We start from the raw sequence: 24741 nt of genomic DNA on the forward strand, positions 1-24741 counted from the left end.
GAAGCGCCCGAAGATAGGGCATGTCGCTTCTTTTTCCCGCGAGGCAGTTTTACTGCTCGCGGGAAAAAGACGCCGACGCCTCCCATTGAAATCAATGGGAGGCGTTCTCGGGCCGTTTTTGCCGAGTTTTGCAACGCGGTTTCCGCGTCAAAAAACTCGGCAAAATACCCCGTGTGAACATAGCCTAAAGTAGGAATTTTGAGGCCAGTTTTTCTGCCTGCAAAAAACTCAGTGTGAACATACCCTTAGAGATTTCAATTGATGGAAGTTTGACTAGCTCCATATGGGGATGAGGAATCTTACGTCATTGCGACATGCTAATGAATGTCCACAGAATGTGTCCATGACAAGACATCAAGAACAATTTTGTCATAAGAATCTCTATATATGGCACCCTCAGACTTAGGGGCTGTAACTTCAACCAATCTTGTTACATCTTATTGCTTTGGCCATGTTTTTTTCAGCTATTGTGGAACTACGCTACAAGTTTCTTTCTACATTCCCTATTACTCAGGGTTCAGTGACTGTGGCACCTACACATAAAAAAATAAAAAAAAAGTGTGTACACTTTATTAGTTTACACTGCGTTTTCTGGCGCTGATTTTGACCTGAAAACCACATTAGAATCTGCTCCAAAAATAGGCCGAAATCGCCCCCCATTGCTTTCAATGGGAAGCAGAGGCATTTTATTTCTTGGCCAGATTTTGTCCGCTTGCGGAAAAAAAGAGGCATGTCCTTTCTTGCCACGGTTTCTGTCTCTGACCTATTGAGATCAATGAGAAGCAAAAAAAACCTGCGGTGCTCGTTTTTTTTGTGTGGTGTTTTTTGCCCGTGGCCCTTGCATTAGCTTCAATGGCCGTGGGCGAAGAAATGCTGCGAAAGGATTCGTGCAGGCAGTTCAAAATCTGCCACAAAATTCCTGAAGGAAATCTGAGGCAGATTTTTTTTTCTGCCTGAAAGACACTCGGTGTGAATAAGGCCTTCCATTTCTTTCTTGTACTTTTTGTTACAGTTCGTCATTGTACTTTTCCTCACTAATGCTCCATGTTTTGTTTGCAGAGGGATCTCTCAGGGCACAAGAACATTGTCGGATACATAGACTCCAGCATCAATTCTGTGAGCAGTGGAGATGTTTGGGAAGTACTTATCCTCATGGATTACTGTCGAGGTGAGGCTAATAGAATATTTGGTTTATGGATCTCGTGGCTTCTTTAGAATTTTTGAAGTACAACTCCCAGCATGCTCTGTTAAACAATAATTCTCATTTGGCTAGATTTATCTCTCTTGTATAGGAGCTGGTATGATAATTTTGCCAACACCGTGCTATATCATGCCGATAGTTTATATACCACAATAGATGCCAATGGTCCTTAGATTTACATGAGGACCGAGGTGATGATAATGTATTTCACTGGACAATTGACATTAACCCCGTCCCATACAATGACGTACTTCTACGTCATTGGCGGGTTGTAGCTCCCACACGATGCTTTACATGTATATCATGGTTGACCATGCGTTTACAATAGCTGTGCCCAAGAGCAGGCGTGTGACACTGATTTATAGCCACACTCCCACTTTAGCGACAATTTAACCGTTGATGCTCGCTTTGTTCTTTCCCAGTCAGCTCTAGTATTGCGATTGTGAAATACTGATAATCAAGGCCTAAGGGCTGTTTAGTATTAGATACATGTGCATTTTGCATAATCGTTGTGACCCGTACAATAAAGTTATTCTATTTAATATGAATGGTAACAAGAAAAAAAACAAAAAACAATGGAAGAATAGTTTGTTTTTTTAGCATTTTGATGGGTCCTGTGCGCTATGTTACCATATATGTACCCAAAAATGATGCATCAAAAATAAATAAATCTTACTGCTAAAAACAAAGGCTCAAATAGCTACACAGTCTGAAAATAAGAACGTTATGGCTGGTGGAATACAAGGAGGCAAAAAGGAGCACATTTACTTGGTTGTTAACCCTTTTGTGACCAACAGCTTTTGGCCCTTGATGGCCAGAGAAAAATTTCACCTTTTGGAATGCTGCATTCTTATGGTGAATTATTTTTTTAAATTTCTCTCTTAGTCTACCCGTAAATTGTAATAATATCTCCCAAGAATAAATCCCCTAATTTTCCTGTGCATAGTAATGCCAAATATATGTACAGTGTGTAACTTATGATCAGAGCGCGGCCTTAGGATAGATGGTACCCCGTGCTCCCTACCCCATCATAAAAAAAGTATAATGCCCCCCACAGTATACTGCCCCTTTAGTATCCCCCATACAGTATAATAATATTTAATAAAATATTATAACCCCTTCAAGGACAAGTATTTTGTCTTTTTATTGTGCCCACACAGTATATTTGCCCCCTGTAGTACCCCTACACAGTGTAATGTCTGCTTAGTGGCCCCCACACAGTATAATGCTTCCCTGTAGATTGTACCATACAGCCTCTGTAGACTGTGCCATAATCCCCCAACTCCTCCTTGTAGACCGTGCCCCCCCAAACAAAAAAATTGTACTCACCTAGGCCCCGTTCCAACGACTCCACAACGGGATCCTTGCGTAGGCCGGCGTGATCCTGTAGCCTTGTACACAGTTTCCTAACCTTTTCGGACTCGAGGCACCACTGGAAAAATAAAATTTCCTCAGGGCACCCCTACCAAAAATTGTTTTGAGAAAGACATAAAATGGCTAAAAACAAACACTACACTCTTAGGGTATGTTCACAGCGTTTTTGTAGGGCAAAAAAAATCTGCCTCAAAATTCCTTCAGCAATTTTGAAATAGATTTTGAATTGACAGAGTTGTTTTGAACTTTTGGACGTTAAAGCTAATGTAAAAGACGCAGGCAAAAAAGCACCAAACGAGCGCAGCAGGTATTTTCTGCCTCCTATTAATTTCAATTGGAGGTCAGAGGTGGAAACCACTTGATGACAATCAGCTCCCCTCACAGTAAAAAAATGACCATCAGCCCGCCACTCTCACTAAAACGACCATCAGCCAGCCACTCACAGTAAAACGACCATCAGCCCGCCACTCGCAGATTCCCCCTATAGGTAGGGCCGCACAGCCCCCTTGTGGGTAGGGCCGCACAGCCCCCTTGTGGGTAGAGCCACACGGGGATTCCACTCCTTCAGGGAGCTACAGTGGCGCTAGTAGATAGCAGAGCAGGGACATACCTCCCTACTCTGGTATAGTGGCGTTGCTACCGCTGTAGCAGCCACAGAGGCTTCTAGCGGCACCGCCGGCCATGGGGGGGGTCCCAATGGGCGGCATGGGCGTCCTCATGCCCGGTCTCTCCTCTAGCAGCCACTATGACTGCGACAGCGCTAGCGACACCACTGTGTGAAGAAGCGCATGGGCGGAAAGGCGGCTGCTTAGTCGCCGGGCCCGAGCGCTTCTGAAACAAGCAGGGGAAGGGAGCCAGCAATGGCCTGGGTCTCACACCCCTAAGGCCGTCCCTGCTTATGATGTCACTATCACTACAGTGCCGAGAATACTCCACTTTAGTTTTAGGCTCTGTTCACATCACACTGTGTAAAGACGTTCACATATGCGCCGGGAAAACTCCAGACGCGTATACCAAATGAGGCCATAGGCTCCCATTCAATGGACGATGGCCAAAAGAGTGTTCTTTTAGCCTCAGCCGGGAGGGATTATACGTCAACCTAACTTTTATTATTATTATTTTTTTCTTCTTTATTGGATAGCACATATAAGGCCGTGGTAATACCGATAAAAACTGGTGGCCAGGGGGTAATTATTGTATGTTTGGAATTCTATACATTCTGCGTGATATGCACGTGTTAAAGTCTATACACCTGACTCCCATGCCAAATACATTCTTGTCACGCAGGATATCTAATACTGGTGTGTGCGGGTTCGGAGAAGTGTGCAATATTTTCCCCTTATTTAATATATTTATTTTTTTACAATTTGCTAGATTTGTTTTTTTTTTTTGTTTTTTTTTACACCAGTGGTGCTCAGGGTAGCAGGGAACACATAAGCTTTGTCCCATGGTCCCACTGGGCAGTTGCATTTTATGGAGATTTTAACCCGTTAGTGACCGCCAATACGCCTTTTAACGGCGGCCACTAAAGTAAACAGAGCATGGAGCTGTCAAATCTCCCTGCTCTCAGCTGCCAGAGGGAGCTGAGGGCTGGGGGCATCCCTGCTCTGCCGTGTGAGATCGATATTAGTATCGATCTCACCCGTTTAACCCCTCAGATGCGGTGCACAATAGTGAGCACTGCATCTGAGTGGTTTTAGAGAGAGGGAGGGAGCTCCCTTTCTCTCCCACCGACACCCGGCGATAAGATCGCCGAGTGTCTGTGACTCCAATGGCAGCCGGGGGCCTAATAAAGGCCCCCAGGTCTGCCTTGAGCGAATGCCTGCTAGATCATGCCGGCATGACCTAGCAGAAGCCTGTCCGTTTTAAACGGACAGGCAGTAATACACTGCAATACAAAAGTATTGCAGTGTATTATAATTGCAATCGGAGAATCGCATATTACAGTCCCCTAATGGGACTAGTAAAAAAGTAAAAAAAAACTTTAATAAAGTGAATTGAAAAAAAAAATTTAAAAAAAATGAAAAACCCACCTTTTCCCCATACAAAATGCTTTACTATTAAAAAAACAAAATAAAGTAAAAAAGTTACACATATTTGGTATTGCCACGTCCGTAAAGACCCCGACTATAAATCTTTTACATTATTTAACCCGCACGGTGAACGGCGTAAAAAATTTAATAAAAAACTATGGAAAAATTGCTGTTTTCTGTGAATCCTGACTTAAAAAAAATGTGATAAAAAGTGATCAAAAAGTCGCATCTACTCCAAAATGGTACCAATAAAAACTACAAGTTTTCCCGCAAAAAAAAAGCCCTCATACAACTGCATCGGCGGAACAATAAAAAACTTATGGCTCTTCAAATATGGAGACACAAAAACAAATAATTTTGAAAAAAAAAGCGTTTTTACTGTGTAAAAGTAGTAAAACATACAAAAACGATACAAATTTTGTATTGTTGCAATCGTAACAACCCGCTGAATAAAGTTATTTGTGTTATTTATATCACACGGCAAACGGCGTAGATTTAAGACGCAAAAAAGAGTGGCGAAATTTCAGGTTTTTGTCTATTCCCCCCCCCCCCCCAAAAAAAAGTTCATAAAAGTTAATCAATAAATAATATGTACCCCAAAATGGTGCTATTAAAAAATACAACTTGTCCCGCAAAAAACAAGACCTTATACAGCTATGTCGACGCAAAAATAAAAAGGTTATAGCTCTTGGAATGCGACGATGGAAAAACGTAAAAAATGGCTTGGTCATTGAGGTTTAAAATAGGCTGGTCATTAAGGGGTTAAGTATCAAAATCTTTTAGTGCCAAACACACTCCTCCTTGCGCTTCTGCTGAGCGCTCCTTCTTCTTTTTTTTTTTTTTTTTGTTCTATGTACCTAAATAATCTGTGTTTTCATTTTAGTGGGGTTTTTTTTTATGCTTTGGGCACATAATGCCAGATTTGACCCTTTGGTGTTAGTTTTTTTAGTTGTACAGAATTTAGTCTGTGGAATTGTGCACCATCTGGTAATGCCTCGTGAATTAAAAGTTTCAATATATTAAGGCATTACTAACACTTATTTAAAGGGCTATTCCAATCAAAAATATTTTACATGGTTTGCACTGTATTGCAAAATTGAGGTCACGGGACCCTAGTTTTCCCGTTACTTGGAGATCCTAGTTGTGGGGACAATAGAAGCAATAGAAAATATACACTTTATCTTCTTTCTGCAGGGGGGCAAGTGGTAAATCTAATGAATCAACGATTACAGACTGGATTTACAGAAAACGAGGTGTTACAGATTTTTTGCGACACATGTGAAGCGGTGGCTCGTCTTCATCAGTGCAAAATTCCTATCATCCACCGGGACCTCAAGGTAATCTTTTGCTCCACTATGTACTAAGGTATTAACATCATATTTGACAGTCTCTGCAAGATTATGGGCGGAATTTATTAAGACTGGAGTTTCATACGCCAATCTAAAATATGGTGGAGTAACGTGCCTAATTTATTAAGAGGTTCACGTCTCCTAATAAATTAGACACGTTTCTGTTTGCCTGTGCGCCAGAAAGTCCAATCTACGGCAGCTATGAGCTGGTGTAAATTTGTACTGCAATTTCCGCCAATTTGTGGCGTAAATTATCATGCGTTTGTCAGGCTTTGGATGGCCCGCTCCCTCCTGCTAAGCCTTACCAACTATTTTTTGAAAGTGGCGTGAGCGACACAAATGGCACAAAAGTAGTTTGTGCCGTTTGCTATTATTCTACGCCAAAATAATGGCATAGACCAGTAATAAATTCCCCACAAAATTTGTGCCTCATACCGGGTGATAGTACCAGTTTAAGACGCTGTGTAACCATTTAGTGCCTTTTACTGAGTGATCCAGATTATTTCAGTCTCTCTAGTCAAAAGGAAATATTTTTCTAGGTGGTGATGATCTAAATTTACCTTCAGGCTTTTGCCAACTTCTGATCAGGATCGTTATCATGTGTTAGTTGTTTTTCATAAATCAGATGCGACAATAGTTTATCTGCATGACTACTACTTATTCGTATTTGCTGATCTCTGCTTCCTTGATAACTGAGGCCTCGTTCACATCTGTGTTAGGGACCTCCGTCGCAGATCAGCTCCAAAATACTGGGAATAATAGCGCAGCATGCTGCGCTATTTTGTTCTAGTAAAACCACGGGCACATTGACGGAAACCCAATGAAACTTATTAAAGTTTTAGCAGCACGATGAGGGCCTAAACAATATTAGGCAGTTGTTTCTAATGTTATGGCTGAACGGTGTATTTCCTACTTGTATATTGGTGGTCCTTCTGCACTAGCGCTTGGTATCTCTGTCTGCCAGGTTCCTCTCAGTCAGTCATCTTCCATTAGTCATTATCTTTCCTTTATTTACTGCTTCTAAACTGTCATCTCTGCAGAAGATTAACAGGTCATATCTGTGGGGGATTAATACATTAATCCTTTGCTCTCTGCAACTGCTACAGGCTTGGATCAGCTTTCTGCTTACCTGAAATGTGATACTGACAGAAATTCCGACACTGCGGACTCATTTCCTATTGACTCCGTATGGGACAGATTTCAGCTCTTCCTATTTGTCAGTGACTTGCGTAGGCCATGTGGTGAATACATGTAGCATGAGCATGTAAGCATCTAGTAGACCTAGACATGTCCATTGAAAATGTCTTGTAGCATTCATACGTCTGTATGTAAAGTGCTACATACTGTGATCTCTCTGGGACCCAACCTATTGTCATCTTTTATCCCCTGATTTACATGCCAAGAATTTATACGCAGTGCTCTCGGAAGATTGGATGACAAAGCTAGCTTACAACAATACATAACTTTTATGCCTCCAAGAGGTAATATTTACTACATTAATATTATCATTGGTTAGGCCTCATGCACACGACCGTAAAAACACCCGTTATTGTGGGTCGTAATTATGACCCGCAATAACGGGCCCATAGACTTCTGTTAGTCACGGGTACCTTCCCGTTTTCTCACGGGAAGGTGCCCGTTCCGTTAAAAAAATAGAACATGTTCTATTTTTTCATTTTACGGGCCGTGCTGCTATACTTTATAATGGGAGCACGGCTCGCAAAAGCGGCCGGCTGCCCGTGCCCGGCCGTGCTCGTAATTACGAGTCATGTGCCCCATGCACATGACCATATTTTTGTCCACCCGTAAATACTGGCGTAAATACGGGTTCTTGGTCACACGTATTCGACCCGTATTGCACCAGTATTTACGGACCCGTTTTTGGCTGTAAAATTGCACTGCACTAATCGGCAGCCCTTCTCCCTATCAGTGCAGGATAGAGAGAAGGGGCAGCCCTTTCCGTAATAAAAGAAATTCATACTTACCCGGCTGTTGTCTTGGTGACGCATCCCTCTCTTGACATCCAGTCCGACCTCCCTGGATGACGTAGCAGTCCATGTGACCGCTGCAGCCAGTGATTGGCCTGTGATTGGCTGCAGTGGTCACATGGGCTGTAATGTCATCCCAGGAGGCCGGACTGGAGGAAGAAGCAGGGAGTTCTGGGTAAGTATGAACGTCTTCTTTTTTTTTTTTTACAGCTTTATCTATATTGTGATCGGTAGCCACTGTCCAGGGTGCTGAAACAGTTACTGCCGATCGTTTAACTCTTTCAGCACCCTGGACAGTGACTATTTACTGACGTCGCCTAGCAACGCTCCCGTAATTACGGGTGCACACACGTAGTCACCCGTAATTACGGAAGCTCCATAGACTTCTATGGGCTGCCCGTGCCGTAATTACGGCCTGAAATAGGACATGTTCTATCTTTTTCAACGGCACAGGCACCTTCCCGTAAGCATACGGGGAGGTACCCGTGGCCAAAAGAAGTCTATGGGCCCGTAATTACGGGAGTTTTTACGGTCATGTGCATGGGGCCTTAGAGGGAAGAATTTCTCCAAAACAGGCCTGTTCTGATCTTTCCGTTCTACATGTTGAGATGTATATTTCAGGTGGCACCACCATAGAAGGTGCTGCAGTCAAGAATTTGAACTGGTCGTTTGGTCTCCGGTGCTTTACTGTTCTCAACGACCGGGGGTTTTATGAACATGATGATAAGCAGCGTCAATATAGTAGTCAATGCTAAAACATGGCCTCTCTCTGGAGGCTAAACAGTAGCATGAGCCAGGTACTGAGGAGGTGGTGACTATTCAGGGAGATGATGGGGTGGAATGGTCTTGAGGAGCTCTTTACTACTTGAACCCCTCCCAACATAAATTAATTCAATTAATTTATGTTCTCCCTTTGTTGGATGCAGGAGCACGCAGTGCCACTGGCAAGATTAGGCTGTCACATTGGCATATTCAACCTATACTGTGATATCCTTAAACTGTGCAAAAGGAACGTTGCCAGGGAACACTGTGACATCATTGATGACGTTAGATACTCCCTGGGTATTGAGGGCTTGGGGGCATGCAGAGAAGAGGTGATCTATGTCTTCTCTCTATATAGGTCACTGGTAACCGTTCTCCAATGGATGTTACCTATAGGTCACTGTTATCAGTGATGTGGATACGGAGACAGCAGCGAACACAAAGATCATGCATTATTTACTACCCAAAGACCCAATAGTAAAAAAATAAATGTAGTAAATTGTAAAAAAAAATTCAATAAAATGAGAAAAAAAAGTAACAAAACAATGGAATCAAAGAAAAGGCCCCACTGACCAAAAGAACAAAATGGCACACCTCTCTGAACCCACATGCAACCGTATTAGACTTACTGGGTGATCAGAACATATTTTAAATGGGTGTTACCTTAAAAATTTTATTATTTCCCCGGCCGTAAATTTTTGTTTGTCTACTCCTACCCAATCTGGTTTCTGCGTTCACTAAAAAAAAAAAAACAAAAAAAAATCTGTACCTATATAATTATCCCTTATGTGAAGATGCTACTTGTGAAGGTAAAGTTAATCCAACACTACATACTTCGGATGGTTGAAAAGGCTAGTGTAGACAATTTTCTGCCGACTCTTCGTGCCTTTTTGTGACACGAACGTACATGACAGACACCTGTTGAGAGGTTGATCCGCCATCTTGGATTATTTTTTCAGTGGTTGTTGAGTGAAGTCTTGTAAAGTCGTTCTTGCCAAACAAAAGATCTGCATCCTATCAATAGAAGGTCATACCGCTACAGACATCACTGCAGAGATCGATCAGTGGTTTGTCGTTTTAACATATGACGGTATTGTCCAAAATGACAAACTTCACAGACCATCCATGAAAGACAAGTAGTTTAGTGATTTCAGACGACCATTTCTAATGTATGGCCAGCTCATATAGGTTGTCTCCTCACATACAATTCCATTAAAAATGCTGCAAACTGCTGATCTTGCCAAGTAACCCGCGGCCAGCCAGACATTTAGTAGTATTGTATGGTGGCAATTTAGATAAATCTCCGTCCATGTAATACAAGGACAGCACGAGTCAGTCAGAACAATCTAGAGTCCCGAGCCTAGTAGTAAATATGGACAGCGTTTGTCTTCATTAGAGAACCCCTTTAAGGGATGGAAATACAGCTGTAGCCAAGTCTATATGGACTCTGATAACTTGCTGCAGTGTGATATCGCACAACAAAAGCCGTTGAAAATTCATTGAAAAAGGCAAGTTAAAGTTTCTTGCCGCTGTGTATTTAATGCATTAAAAGTCGACATATAAAACTAAAAAAGTGTTTGTTCTCTCAATGAACCTTTCTTGATTTTAAGAAAAAGACAATATAGAACAGAAAATAGGACTTGATATCTTGCTATATGTTTATCATCTTTTACAAGTTTTTATTCTCTTGCTGCATTCAGTTGCCCTCATATACGTACATTTACTATGACACCTGCGGTTACCCGCTTGGTGAATAAGTGCTCATCCTTGGCAGTGAGATGCTTTCTAATTATAAAGGTGGATGACACATTCCCAAATAGACATAAACAGATCAATAATTAAAGGTGCCTGGGGAGACCACAAAGACGCTATGTAAGGAAAAGGACAGTGGAGGGCACCGTGGCTCACTATTATTATTTATACAGCACCACCATCATTTTTGATGCTGTATGCAAGGGGTGGGGAACGTCCGGCCTGAGTGCCGTATAAGGCCTGCGAGATCATTTGTTCCGGCCTGACCTCACATAGACCGTGATGCCGCCGCGTCATTCACTAGTTGGCTCTCTACGCCCTACTCACTCGCATTTAGGAGTAGGAGAAGGGCAGAAGAAACCAAGTATGGTGGAGGCGGCGGTCTGAGTGAGTTCGGTGCGTGCCGGCACAAGAGTGGACGAGTCCGGTCACCTGACCTGAGTCAGTGGCGTGAGGTCGTCCGGTGACTGGACTGGTCCACTCCCGTCACAGCATTCCCAGACATCACTCTGACCACCGTGTCATTCCCTCCGTGGCTCTGTCCACCCGTCCTACTCACTCGAAGTGAGGTCAGGTGACTTGAAGTTTTTTTTTTCATCAAGGGCGTTTGATATATCCACAGGGTATGTCATGAATGTCAGATAGATGCAGGTCCCAACTCAGGGTCCCAGAGCTATCTCTAGAATGGGGCCCCCTAAGCCCCGGTCTACCTTTTTGTGTTGTGGCTGAAGCTTGTGATTTCCGACCATGAAGTAGAAAATCGCGTAGCTCGCAGGTGCTGTTATTTCCGTAAGTCCCATAGAACTGAATAGTAGTTACGGAAACAGCGTAACTCGCATGCTACGCTGCCTCCGTAACTGCCGTTCCCTACAATGGGAGTTACGGAAACAGCACAGCCCAGCGAACTACGCTGTTTTCTTCTTCATGGTCGGAAATCAGCCGGAACACAGTGAGGTAGAAGGGGTTTAGGGAGCCCCATTCTAGAGATAGGTTCGGGTCCCAGAGATGAGACCTGCATCTATCTTACCTTTTTGACCTATCCTGTGGATATGTCATAAATGTCCATGATGAGAAAGCCCCTGTATGTATGTAAGTCGGAACAACTTTCTGCTGTGAGCAGTTATTTTCAAAACTTACCAAAGAGTCGACCGCGTTCCAAACTGACCGACGCAGTAGTAACATCATCAATACCGGCTAATATCACACGCTTCACCAAAGAGAAGCAGTTTCAGCCATCACATTAGGGGTGAGTTAATTAAATGTTTGACCAAATATAGCAGGCTAATTTTTAAGTTGATAATTTTGTATGGCCCGCGAATGATGTTCTAAATATCCAAATGGCCCTTGGCAGAAGAAAGGTTCCCCACCCCTGCTGTACGCAATGGTACAGAATATAAGTGACATACTAGTACAACTTTCAAAACAAAATGGGTTCAAGCATAACCGTTCCTATATGGGCTCACAGTGTAATGTGAATGGGAGACATAGGTGGCTGTGACCGGGTTGGGTAGAGATTAGAGGTCCAATTACACAATATTCGGCAGATACTCATATTCGCGATCGTCTATACTGTGAGCGATCGAATACCCATTACAGACCAGTACTAACACACAATGTTATTGCCTCAATAATCGTTACAAATCTATTGGTCGTCTATTTAACATTGTCACGTGTCTGCTATCAAATGATTCATGTTTACATCACCAACGATCATCTGTATGATCCACGAGTGTTTTATGGTTAATCGTTCAGTTGCCACATTCTATTCACACTTCGTGATTATCGTGCAAGATCGCTTGTTAGCAGAATCCGACCTATTATCTGCATGTCTAAATGGACCTTAAAGGGGTCTTCCGGGTTGTGAACATTTTTGGGTACTGGTTAGAAATAAAAATGATATGCAGATAAAGCAGTACTTACCTGTCGCCCCCCCCCCCCCCGCACATGGCATGGGACTGCTGGAGCCAATCTGATGGCTCAGTGGTGGCGAAGCATATTTCTGGCAATGCCAGAAATACACCACTCTGATTGGCTGCAGCAGTCACATACGTGTGGCTCCAGCCATTACCACAAAATTCTCACAACCTGGATAACCCTTTTAAGTGGAAGCTCCAGGGGGTGGGGGGGATAGAGACCAAGTGGAGGTAACAGGGAATTAACATTGGCACATTGTGATGGCTGAAGCAAAATTACAAACACTTTCATTGATTAATTCTTCATTAAATTAAGATTATTAATATTTGTGGAGCAAATAACGTGTACACACCTGCTGAAGATAATGTAACTTTGGATCCTACCAAAGAAGACCAGGCCAATGGTGCATGCGTGAATAAACCGTGCTACAGTCCTAATGATCAGGGCTCTGGGGAAAAAAACAAAACTGATTTTATTATGACGTTTGAGCTTAGAGGTTTTTAGTTTAGCAATATTAAATGTTTTTAATGTGTCCCCCATTGTTTTATTTGTTTGGATTTTTATGCCTATTGATCTAATTTTACTTTGCGTATATATAATAAAATAATGCTTGTAAGTTGTTTGAAAAGGGTAGGCATTAATTGAAGCATCACAAAGTGATTATCATAGTACAATTAGTCTATTAGCGCTTTCGTCAGTACGATGGTTATGGAAAGCCTACACGAATTGTGTCAGGTACTTGTTAAATGAGGTTATATTGTAGATAAAGTAGCGGGTAAACTGCCTGCAATTATCTTCCAATGGAAGTTGCTTGGTGAGAAAACAGCAGGGTCAGTACCAGTAATTGTAGAGGCAATGGAGGCGCTCAATGGGGAGAAGTTAAAATAAAAGCAAATCAGGCAAGTCAATGAATTTTAAGTATTTATGTAGACACACTGAATATCCAGCCTTTCCAATGCAGCTGAACACAAAATTCAGTATTACTGTATTTATAGGAGTAAACGTTCTCATGTATTCAGGCTGAAAGTCTAAGGTGACACGAAGTTGGGTAATTTTAGCTATTATTTGGCAGCGGTCGCTTGTGCTTGGGTTGTGTTATAGCAGGGTTGAGTAAAGAGATCTCTGACCAGGTGAGGTTGTGTGGGGGCTATAGTTTCACAGGTAAGAATTTGAGGACTTACGTTTTCAAAGCACATCTAAAACATGAATGTTAGGAGCAAGTCTAGTGGTCTAAGGCAACGTGTTCCATAAGCTGGGTGCAGCACGGGAGAAGACTAGAGCAAGAGAATGTTAGGAGGAGGGGTGATCACTGCAGATCACTGACCGTACGAAGAGCACAAGTGGGTTCTTAGACAGAGATAAGGGCAGAAATGTATGACGGTTCAGCATGGTGAAGAGCTTTGTAGACTACCAAGAGGGTTTGGGGTTTTAATCCAGTTTAGTGTCTGAGGGAGTAGAGTGTTCAGGATGGATTGTTTAATGTAATCCCAGTAAGTAATGAATTACCGTTATCATGGGGACAAATTTTCCAAGCCTGGGTTAGCGTGCTTCTGTAGTTTCATTGACTATTTGCCATGGCCAAGGCAGTCTAATTGTTGGTCAGGATGTATCCGTCATCTTGCCAGTCTTACAAATTACCGGTCATTGACTAGTTACTATAGTTTACTAGACTTTACTCTTTTATAGGTGTATGGATAGTTATGCCGATGTGAGAATTGCTGCGGTTAAAAGGACACTATACCCGGATATTATTGTTTCAGGAGCCTGCAGACTGAGGTCTTTCTTTATGGTTGCTTTTTCTCAAATAGTCTTGTAGAAATCTGTCAGGGAACATAGGTCTGTTTCTTCCTAATCCCCCTCCTTTTTTTATTTCTGGGTAATGGTTGAGGGGGCATTACCTGGTTTGTCTGGTCTCCAATGCAGAAATACTGTAGCAGTTGGGGAAGGGCAGCTGCGCCCCATTGGGGTACAATGTTTATACAGGCGTAAATGATTCTTATATATAATATTCTAAATCTTTATATATATATATATATATATATATATATATATAGTCAAAAAATTAGCAGCAACTCCAAATATCAAGGTGAAAAAAAGTGGGTACTTGATTGCCCGTGCAACGTTTCAGCTCCGTCCACTGGAGCCTTTCTCAAGCTTCTCTTCTATATATATATATATATATATATATATATATATATATATATATATATACACACACACTACCGTTCAAAAGTTTGGGGTCACCCACACAATTTTGTGTTTTCCATGAAAACACACTTCTATTTATCAAATGCGTTGCAAATTGACTAGAAAATATAGTCAAGACATTGACAAGGTTAGAAATAATGATTTTTATTTGAAATAATAATTTTTGCCTTCAAACTTTGCTTTCGTCAAAGAATGCTCCATTTGCAGCAATTACAGCATTGCAGACCTTTGGCATTCTAGCTGTTAATTTGCTGAGGTAATCGGAAGAAATTTCACCCCATGCTTCCAGAAGCCCCTCCCACAAGTTGGATTGGCTTGATGGGCACTTCTTGCGTACCATACGGTCAAGCTGCTCCCACAACAGCTCTATGGGGTTGAGATCTGGTGACTGTGCTGGCCACTCCATTACAGATTGAATACCAGCTGCCTGCTTCTTCCCTAAATAGTTCTTGCATAATTTGGAGGTGTGCTTTGGGTCATTGTCCTGTTGTAGGATGAAATTGGCTCCAATCAAGCGCTGTCCACAGGGTATGGCATGGCATTGCAAAATGGAGTGATAGCCTTCCTTATTCAAAATCCCTTTTACCTTGTACAAATCTCCCACTTTACCAGCACGAAAGCAACCCCAGACCATCACATTACCTCCACCATGCTTGACAGATGGGGTCAGGCACTCTTCCAGCATCTTTTCAGTTGTTCTGCATCTCACAAATGTTCTTCTGTGTGATCCAAACACCTCAAACTTCGATTCGTCTGTCCATAACACTTTTTTCCAATCTTCCTCTGTCCAATGTCTGTGTGCTTTTGCCCATATTAATAATTTCCTTTTATTAGCCAGTCTCAGATATGGCTTTTTCTTTGCCACTCTGACCTGAAGACCAGCATCCCGGAGTCGCCTCTTCACTGTAGACGTTAACACTGGCGTTTTGCGGGTACTATTTAATGAAGCTGCCAGTTGAGGACCTGTGAGGCGTCTATTTCTCAAACTAGAGACTCTAATGTACTTGTCTTGTTGCTCAGTTGTGCAGCGGGGCCTCCCACTTCTCTTTCTACTCTGGTTAGAGCCTGTGTGTGCTGTCCTCTGAAGGGAGTAGTACACACCGTTGTAGGAAATCTTCAGTTTCTTGGCAATTTCTCGCATGGAATAGCCTTCATTTCTAAGAACAAGAATAGACTGTCGAGTTTACCATGAAAGCTCTCTTTTTCTAGCCATTTTGAGAGTTTAATCGAACCCACAAATGTAATGCCCCAGATTCTCAACTAGCTCAAAGGAAGGTCAGTTTTATAGCTCCTCTAAACAGCAAAACTGTTTACAGCGGTGCTAACATAATTGCACAAGGGTTTTCAAGAGTTTTCTAATCATCCATTAGCCTTCTAACACAGTTAGCAAACACAATGTACCATTAGAACACTGGAGTGATGGTTGCTGGAAATGGGCCTCTATACACCTATGTAGATATTGCATTAAAAACCAGACGTTTGCAGCTAGAATAGTCATTTAGCACATTAATAATGTATAGAGTGTATTTCTGATTAATTTAATGTTATCTTGATTGAAAAAAGCTATGCTTTTCTTTCAAAAATAAGGAAATTTCTAAGTGACCCTAAACTTTTGAACAGTAGTGTGTGTGTGTGTATATATATATATATATATATATATATATATATATATATATATATATATACACACACTACCGTTCAAATGTTTAGGGTCACTCAGAAATTTCCTTATTTTTGCAAGAAAAGCATAGTTTTTTTCAATGAAGATAACCTTAAATTAATCAGAAATACACTCTATACATTGTTAATGTGCTAAATGACTATTCTAGCTGCAAACGTCTGGTTTTTAATGCAATATCTACATAGGTGTATAGAGGCCCATTTCCAGCAACCATCACTCCAGTGTTCTAATGGTATATTGTGTTTGCTAACTGTGTTAGAAGGCTAATGGATGATTTGAAAACCCTTGTGCAATTATGCTAGCACCGCTGTAAACCGTTTTGCTGTTTAGAGGAGCTATAAAACTGACCTTCCTTTGAGCTAGTTGAGAATCTGGAGCATTACATTTTTGGGTTCGATTAAACTCTCAAAATGGCTAGAAAAAGCGAGCTTTCATGTGAAACTCGACAGTCTATTCTTGTTCTTAGAAATTAAGGCTATTCCATGCGAGAAATTGCCAAGAAACGGAAGATTTCCTACAACGGTGTGTACTACTCCCTTCATAGGACAGCACACACAGGCTCTAACCAGAGAGAAAGAGAAGTGGGACGCCCCGCTGCACAACTGAGCAACAAGACAAGTACATTAGAGTCTCTAGTTTGAGAAATGGACGCCTCACAGGTCCTCAACTGGCAGCTTCATTAAATAGTACCCGCAAAACGCCAGTGTCAACGTCTACAGTGAAGAGGCGACTCCGGGATGCTGGCCTTCAGGGCAGTGTGGCAAAGAAAAAGCCATATCTGAGACTGGCTAATAAAAGGAAAAGATTAATATGGGCAAAAGCACACAGACATTGGACAGAGGAAGATTGGAAAAAAAGTGTTATGGACAGACGAATCGAAGTTTGAGGTGTTTGGATCACACAGAAGAACATTTGTGAGATGCAGAACAACTGAAAAGATGCTGGAAGAGTGCCTGACGCCATCTGTCAAGCATGGTGGAGGTAATGTGATGGTCTGGGGTTGCTTTGGTGCTGGTTAAGTGGGAGATTTGTACAAGGTAAAAGGGATTTTGAATAAGGAACGCTATCACTCCATTTTGCAACGCCATGCCATAACCTGTGGACAGCGCTTGATTGGAGCCAATTTCATCCTACAACAGGACAATGACCCAAAGCACACCTCCAAATTATGCAAGAACTATTTAGGGAAGAAGCAGGCAGCTGGTATTCTATCTGTAATGGAGTGGCCAGCGCAGTCACCAGATCTCAACCCCATAGAGCTGTTGTGGGAGCAGCTTGACCGTATGGTACGCAAGAAGTGCCCATCAAGCCAATCCAACTTGTGGGAGGGGCTTCTGGAAGCTTGGGGTGAAATTTCTCCCGATTACCTCAGCAAATTAACCGCTAGAATGCCAAAGGTCTGCAATGCTGTAATTGCTGCAAATGGAGCATTCTTTGACGAAAGCAAAGCTTGAAGGAGAAAATTATTTCAAATAAAAATCGTTATTTCTAACCTTGTCAATGTCTTGAATATATTTTCTAGTCATTTTGCAACTCATTTGATAAATATAAGTGTGAGTTTTCATGGAAGACACAAAATTGTCTGGGTGACCCCAAACTTTTGAACGGTAGTGTATATTTATATGTGTGTATATCTCAAATCGGCTCTGTTATTGATGGTGATTGAATCTTTTTGTTGTGTTTGCAGGTAGAGAATATCCTACTACATGATCGTGGTCACTATGTGCTGTGTGACTTTGGAAGTGCGACAAATAAGTGTCAGAATCCTCAGACTGAAGGCGTTGCTGTGGTTGAGGATGAGATTAAAAAGTAAGTAAGAAGAAGACTCAGAGGAGCAATATGGAAGTACGCACTGGAATCTGATAAGTGTTATGGGTAACACTTCCACACATTTGTTTTGTTCTACTCCTGGTATTGTACTTGTAGATTCCTCCCAAATCAAATAGCCCCTTAAATCTAAGTCCACACAACCCAGGCTTTTTCAACCATGGATTTTTGTGCAAATCTGCAACAATTCAGCAGAAAAATCTGCGTTTTTCTGCAGATTTCCTGAGGAAGCCACATTGTTGCGATACGCTTGGGGCTTTCAGTCCCCTTTTGCCCTACTCGGATACCACACACTTCTTAGGCCCTGTTCACACAGTTTTTTTGCAGGCATAAAATTCTGCCGTGAAAAACGCTTTTTCTGCCTCTCATTGTTGTCAATGGGAGGTCAGAGGCGTGAACGCCCGAAGATAGGGCATGTCGCTTATTCTTCCTGTGAGCCGGTTTTGCCGCTCGCGGGGAAAAAACACCTCCGCCTCCCAATGGGAGACGATTTCTGACGTGTTTTTTGGCGTCTTTTCCGCATCAAACAAACGTGTAAAAAAAAAAAACTCTGTGTGAATTCTCTTCAGTATTTATTACCCATTTCGATTGATCTTCTAGTAGCTACGTATGTTGAGGGGTTTGGGTGTACTGTTTTTCCACTTATCTGGGTGGTTAACCCCATCGTCAGAATTTATTTTTAGCCTGTGCTTGCTATTTTAAATGCTTTTACATTTTGTACATGTGGTTCATTTGTTTGAATAAAAATAATTTTTGTGTTAGGCTGGGTTCACACAGAGTTTTTTTGCAGGAGGAAATTCTGCCTGCATGCCGTTTTCCCCGGCGTTTTTCGCCCGCGGCCATTGAGCCGCGAAATGCGCTTTCTCTGCCTCCCATTGATGTCAATGGGAGGTCAGAGGTGTAAGCGCCCTAAGATAGGGCATGTCCCTTCTTTTTCACGCGAGCTGGTTTTTCCGCTCGCTGGAAAAAACACCTCGCATTGAAATCGATGGGAGGCATTTCCGGCCGATTTTTGGCGCGTTTTCCGACGCGGTTTCTGCGTCAAAAGACTCTGTGTGAACTCCCCCTTACTCTTTATGCCTTTTATAGATTTCTTTGTCATGTACATAGCCATTTGTCAGTTTGGTTTGAAGTTTACAGGGTATGTGTCGTTATTTGTGCGGTGTCCGCTGGGGATAGGTGTATAGCCATATCTACTGGTTTTTTTTTATTCCCATTGACCTATAATGGGTCCGTCAGTCAGCTTATCATTTTCTTTACTGGACAGAATAGTGCAGCATGCTACGATATTCTTACCTTAGAAAAGCAATGGAAACCTGACGGTATAGAACAAACGCAAGTGTGAACAGAGCCTTAACTGTCTGTTTGGAAATGGATGGATGTGATCGCTATAATGTTTTACATGTAGCAGTCATTGCTACGATTTGACATTTGCTGTCAGGGTGTAGATAAAATTTAAGGGGTTGTTTAGTTTAGAAAACACATTTTCATATATCCTATTAGGGAATTCTGAGTTAATAGAGGGGGTCTTCTGTTCAGGATCCTCATCTCTTGGCTGGAGTGAAGAGCAGGTACAAAAAGCGTCTTTTCTATGGACGTCCTGTCCTGCATTACACAGATAACCCAGTGATGTGAATGTTCACTGTGTAATGCTTTATTTCCCCTGTGATGGCGCTGCAGGGAAATTGAACACTTGCTGCCAGGTTTCCCTGGAGATTACATCTGATCGCCGGAGGTTCCAGCAGGGGGATACCCTGTAATCTTCTTATCTATGGACCCGGATTGTGCAAAAGAAGACAACCCCTATAAAAGTTAAATTAACCATGTCCTTTTGTGTAGAGGGTCCCAGAATTTTAAAGGGGGGTGGTTGAAGATTTTCACAGCACATGGATAAGACTGGCTTGATTTCTGTAAAAAGATTAGACTTCTTTTACTTTTTCAAAACACCCGTTAACGTATCCCTTTCACACTCCATTTTAGTTAAAGGCGCTGTCTTCATTGGGCAACTCTTTCTCAGAGGGGGTAGGAACACTGATGACGCACAGGTTTTCATTTGCCATGGGGCAATGCTGAAAGGAAAATTAAATGTAACATGGTGTTCTTAAAAATCCATGTGCGTTCGCTAATTTCAATGGATGACCACTGTAATTTAAAGCAAGAGTCTTTTAAGTAGCTTGCTGCTTAGGCTAATGGAGAGGGATCCCCTATATTACCTCAAAAGGCCCTTGTTAGAAAGGGGTTATCCTATACTAGACAACTACTTTTATAACGTGTGAAAAGTTGTTATATTTGTGAGTGTATTCGGTTCAAAAAGCTTAACTGTTTGTTTTTGTTCCAGGTACACCACGCTTTCTTACCGGGCTCCTGAGATGGTAAACCTTTACAGTGGCAAAGTCATCACTGCCGGAGCTGACATATGGGTACGTCTCCTCATTCATTGACCTTTACATGTTGTTATGAGAGGGGTTTCACAATATTCTTTTATTATGGTACCCTGAGAATATTGTTGCTTCACAGACCAGCTGCCCAGGAGTTTTGTTTTTGCCAGCAGTCCATCGTTAGTCCATTATTTTGGTAGGTACGACATTGCTACACTTACAGATAGAAAGCTGTTGTGCGACATGCCAGAAGTTGTAGTTTCACATCAGATTTAGAGCTACAGACCACAACACTACATATTAATTGTACAAGCTTTTCTTTCGGATTGATTTTTTTTTCTTTATTATGAGGCACTGGAGCAGTTTTCTATTCCAGGCATAGTTTTTTTTTTTATATACAGAATAGTAGTTTTAATATACAAAATATGGCCATATGACTCATTCCTTTACAGGACCTACTGACTCTTCAATTACAGAACTCCACATCTGCATTTAACTAAAATCTTCTCCCCTAGAATTCATTGATTTCCCCAAACCTATAAGTCTGTGAGCAGTCCATATCCCTTGACCTGTAATGGTAAATTTTGTATCTCTTTTTTTCTCTGCACAGTATTGAGTATTAATGTCCTCCCTGTGCTTGTGTGGGTGTCCCCCTTGGGTACTCCAGTTTCTCTAACACTCCAAAAACATACTCATAGGCTACCTTTAAAATGTGTCTGAGATTAATTTTAATTGTGACTTCAATTCGGACAGGGACTGATGTGAACGGCGAATATCTTTGTACAGGGTGGTGTAATAATATGAAATATCATGCTTCTAATCCTCTCTGACAGGCCCTGGGATGTCTGCTCTACAAACTATGCTTCTTCACGTTGCCATTTGGGGAGAGTCAGGTCTCCATCTGTGATGGGAATTTTACTATTCCTGACAACTCTCGATACTCCTATGACATGCACTGCCTCATCCGTAAGTGTGTGGTGTATCATTAGGAGACAAAGATGTTATTCATTGTTTTATTATTATTGGAACCGCACATCTGTAGCACCGCAATGAAGGAAAAGTCTTTACATCAAACTGGGAAAGGCAGCAATTGGATTAATCTAAGGCTAGGTTCACACTGCGTTTATATGCCTGGAAAAGCTCCCGACATTTATGTTAAACAGAGGCTGTGATGAATGTCAAACATTGGCATCTGTCACCCATAGACTAATATGGGATCTGTTTAAAGAGACTCTGTCACCTGATTATAAATGCCCTATCTCCTACATAATCTGATCGGCGCTGTAATGTAGATAACAGCAGTGGTTTTTATTTTGAAAAACTATAATTTTTTAGCAAGTTATTAGCAATTTTAGATTTAGTTTCTTAAAGACCAACTGGGCGTGTTTTTATTTTTGACCAAGTGGGTGTTGTAAAGAAGTGTATGAGGCTGACCAATCGGTGACCAATCAGCGTCCTGCACTTCTCATTGTTCCAGCCCAGCTTCTTTCACAGCACAATCACACTAAAATTGCTAATAACTTGCTAAAAAAATGATCGTTTTTCAAAATAAAAACCACTGCTGTTATCTACATTACAGCGCCGATCAGATTATGTAGGATATAGGGCACTTATAATCTGGTGACAGAGCCTCTTTAACAGATACGTTGTGAGCTACATGTAAAGGATGCGATTATAGCCTATGGGGGACGAATGCCACTAAAAGGTATCTGTATAACGCATCCGTCACCCATAGTCTATAATGGCATCCGTTTAATAGATACGTCATGAAATGCTATTGAAAAGCCCATGGCGTATCCATCCGTCGGCATCAGTCACCCATAGGCTAATATGGTATGTGTGTAACGGATACGTTTTGTTTTTTTAAAGAATACTACAGGATCGCATTATGTAGTCTACCATGCTGTTTCAACCTTCGTTTTTTGCCGGATACTAACGTGTATCAGCCAGATGTGGCCAAAAGGACGCTCTTTTGGCCTCTGGCTGGCTAATTGACCCCTCTGGACACATTTAGTGTGTACGTTGGGAGCTTTCCTGACATACAAGCTAAATGAAGAGGACAAAAAACGCAGTGTGAGTCTAACAGAAAATATTTTAGTGACGCAATTACACTTCCATATGACTTCTTTCACTGCAGGATCATCACACGTTTCATTGTCTTGTTCTATAATATAATTATTAGAGTCCACTATGTAACACTCTATGCTGATGTATGCTAGCTATACCTCTTTTTGGGAAACTGGTTAATAAAAAAATATGGCTGTCATTACAGCTACATTCTAGGGCTTTTTACTCATCTTTCCAAAACTCCTGAACAGAAGTTCTACTTTGTTCGTTAGCAATGAGCGGGGATGTATTACTATATAACTGGATAATTTTGCCATTCAGGTGTCTGGGGCAGCGAAGTACCAACCCCTTTTGAAACTGTAATAATGGCTAGATTAGTTGTCGGCCGGGTATTCCAGAAATGGATATATGATGTGACACTGATTTCATATGATCCCATACAGGCAGATTTCCATAGGAGTATGGGATTTAGAGGTGTATTACTACATAACCAGGCACATTAACCATTCATGAGTTTGGGAAAGCTGGCTAACAACCACTTTTGGAGCTAAGCTGTAATGGTGCCCATATTGGTTGTCGCTATTTGTTCTTCCAGGCACATATATACAATTTAGCTGTATCTTAGGTTTATTTGTTTTAGGAAAATCTGGGTGGTCTCTAATATACTATAAATGAAAGTGGTTTTCACACTACATCATGAAGTCGCATTTTACAAGGATATGCCACAATTTGCTGATCATGGGGATCTGACCATTGGACCACACCGTGCAGAAAAAAAATGTGAAGGAGCTACACTCTCAATGATCAGCATACCCTAGCTACGTACAATAACGTTTTTTAGTGGGATACCCCTTTAAATGTAATGTTAGAGTAACAAGTAATACACATTTTTATTATAGTCAAATGCCAATCTATAACCATGACAACCAAAGTCAACTACAAGTACAGATGTGTCCTTCCTTACCTTTCCTCATATCCCGATGTGTGGCGATAGATCACCAGCTTTTAAAAAAAAACACATGATTTTGTGATACTATACAAGTATAGCATAGACCTCTCGTGACAGTGTGGCCACCTAGTGGTTATGATGTGCATTGCAGCCTGTCCATGGTTTTGTTAGCATGTTGTGATATTGTATAGAAATGCTTTCATGAGAAATTTGGTTTCATAACCAAATTCAAGCAAAGGTAAGAGATTACACATCTGTAGCAGCACATAGCAATTTTCTAATGAAAGTCTGTCTAGGCCCTGCATGTAATTTGCTCAGCAGTTCTGGGGTTCTCTGGAAAAAAAAAACATATAGAAGGTTTGTTGTTCGCCAGTACATTTTTGATATAAGGATGGAAAACTGAAATTTGGTAAATATATCTTTATTACCAGCAGGGCCTATATTGTTTTACATGGAGTACATCTCACATGTCTTTGTTGTGGAAGGTAACGCGTGAACATGATGGGTTTCATTTGTTTCTCTGTTTCATCTTAGGGTACATGCTTGAGCCAGATCCAGACAAGAGACCTGACATCTATCAAGTGTCCTATTTTGCCTTTAAGCTAGTGAAGAGGGAATGTCCTGTACCGAATGTACAAGTGAGTGCTTGTGCTGGTTACAGATGCGTTCTGTCCATTGTCCACACTTTTGGCTCCTCCTAACCAAATTAGGCAACCTGAAATACACCCTTCACATTTGTGCTTTCATATTGAATATAGTGACAGTGTACATGGGTTGCTATGTACTCTATGAATATACAGATATGCCTGTGTAGGATGCATGCAAGGGAGGCTAGGTTGCTACTACTTTCCTCAATGGTCTGCCCTTTGAGAATCTGTCACTCCTACACATTGTTTGAACTATTCTATACGCCAACCAGTAGTATGGTATTACTTCTTGTAGAGGAGCTGTGGAGCGTGATCCCTCTCCACCAATCAGTTTTAGGGAAGCGTTCATTGTGAGCTATAGCACTCGCTAACTTTTTATCACGGCATCTAATAGGCGCCCTAATTTAAAGAGGCCAATTTGGAGACAGATTTTCTTATTTACATAATGTACTTAGCATTTTTGAATAAGGAGGGAGAGCGTACGTAGAAATTGTACTGTTTTTTTTCTTTTATTTAGGACTCCACCATCCCTGCAAAGTTGCCTGAGCCAGTGAAAGCAGGAGAAGCTGCAGCTAAGAAATCCCAACCGAAGACCAGGTTAGTGTCATGTG

General features: G+C 41.6%; 1 protein-coding gene across 9 annotated transcripts in view; it reads left to right on the forward strand.

Moving 5' to 3' along the window:
• AAK1 (AP2 associated kinase 1) overlaps window positions 1–24741 on the forward strand; it is a 138744-nt gene that overhangs the window by 59404 nt on the left and 54599 nt on the right. For all 9 annotated transcript variants that reach the window (XM_075858521.1, XM_075858523.1, XM_075858524.1 and 6 more), the window contains exons 3-9: window positions 1060–1168; window positions 5803–5945; window positions 17950–18071; window positions 20428–20509; window positions 21301–21433; window positions 24018–24121; window positions 24648–24727. In XM_075858521.1, the coding sequence (XP_075714636.1) occupies window positions 1060–1168; window positions 5803–5945; window positions 17950–18071; window positions 20428–20509; window positions 21301–21433; window positions 24018–24121; window positions 24648–24727 (773 nt within the window). The remainder of the gene's footprint in view (window positions 1–1059; window positions 1169–5802; window positions 5946–17949; window positions 18072–20427; window positions 20510–21300; window positions 21434–24017; window positions 24122–24647; window positions 24728–24741) is intronic.

Source organism: Rhinoderma darwinii, chromosome 3 (assembly GCF_050947455.1).
Source record: "Rhinoderma darwinii isolate aRhiDar2 chromosome 3, aRhiDar2.hap1, whole genome shotgun sequence".
Classification (NCBI taxonomy): Eukaryota; Metazoa; Chordata; class Amphibia; order Anura; family Rhinodermatidae; genus Rhinoderma; species Rhinoderma darwinii.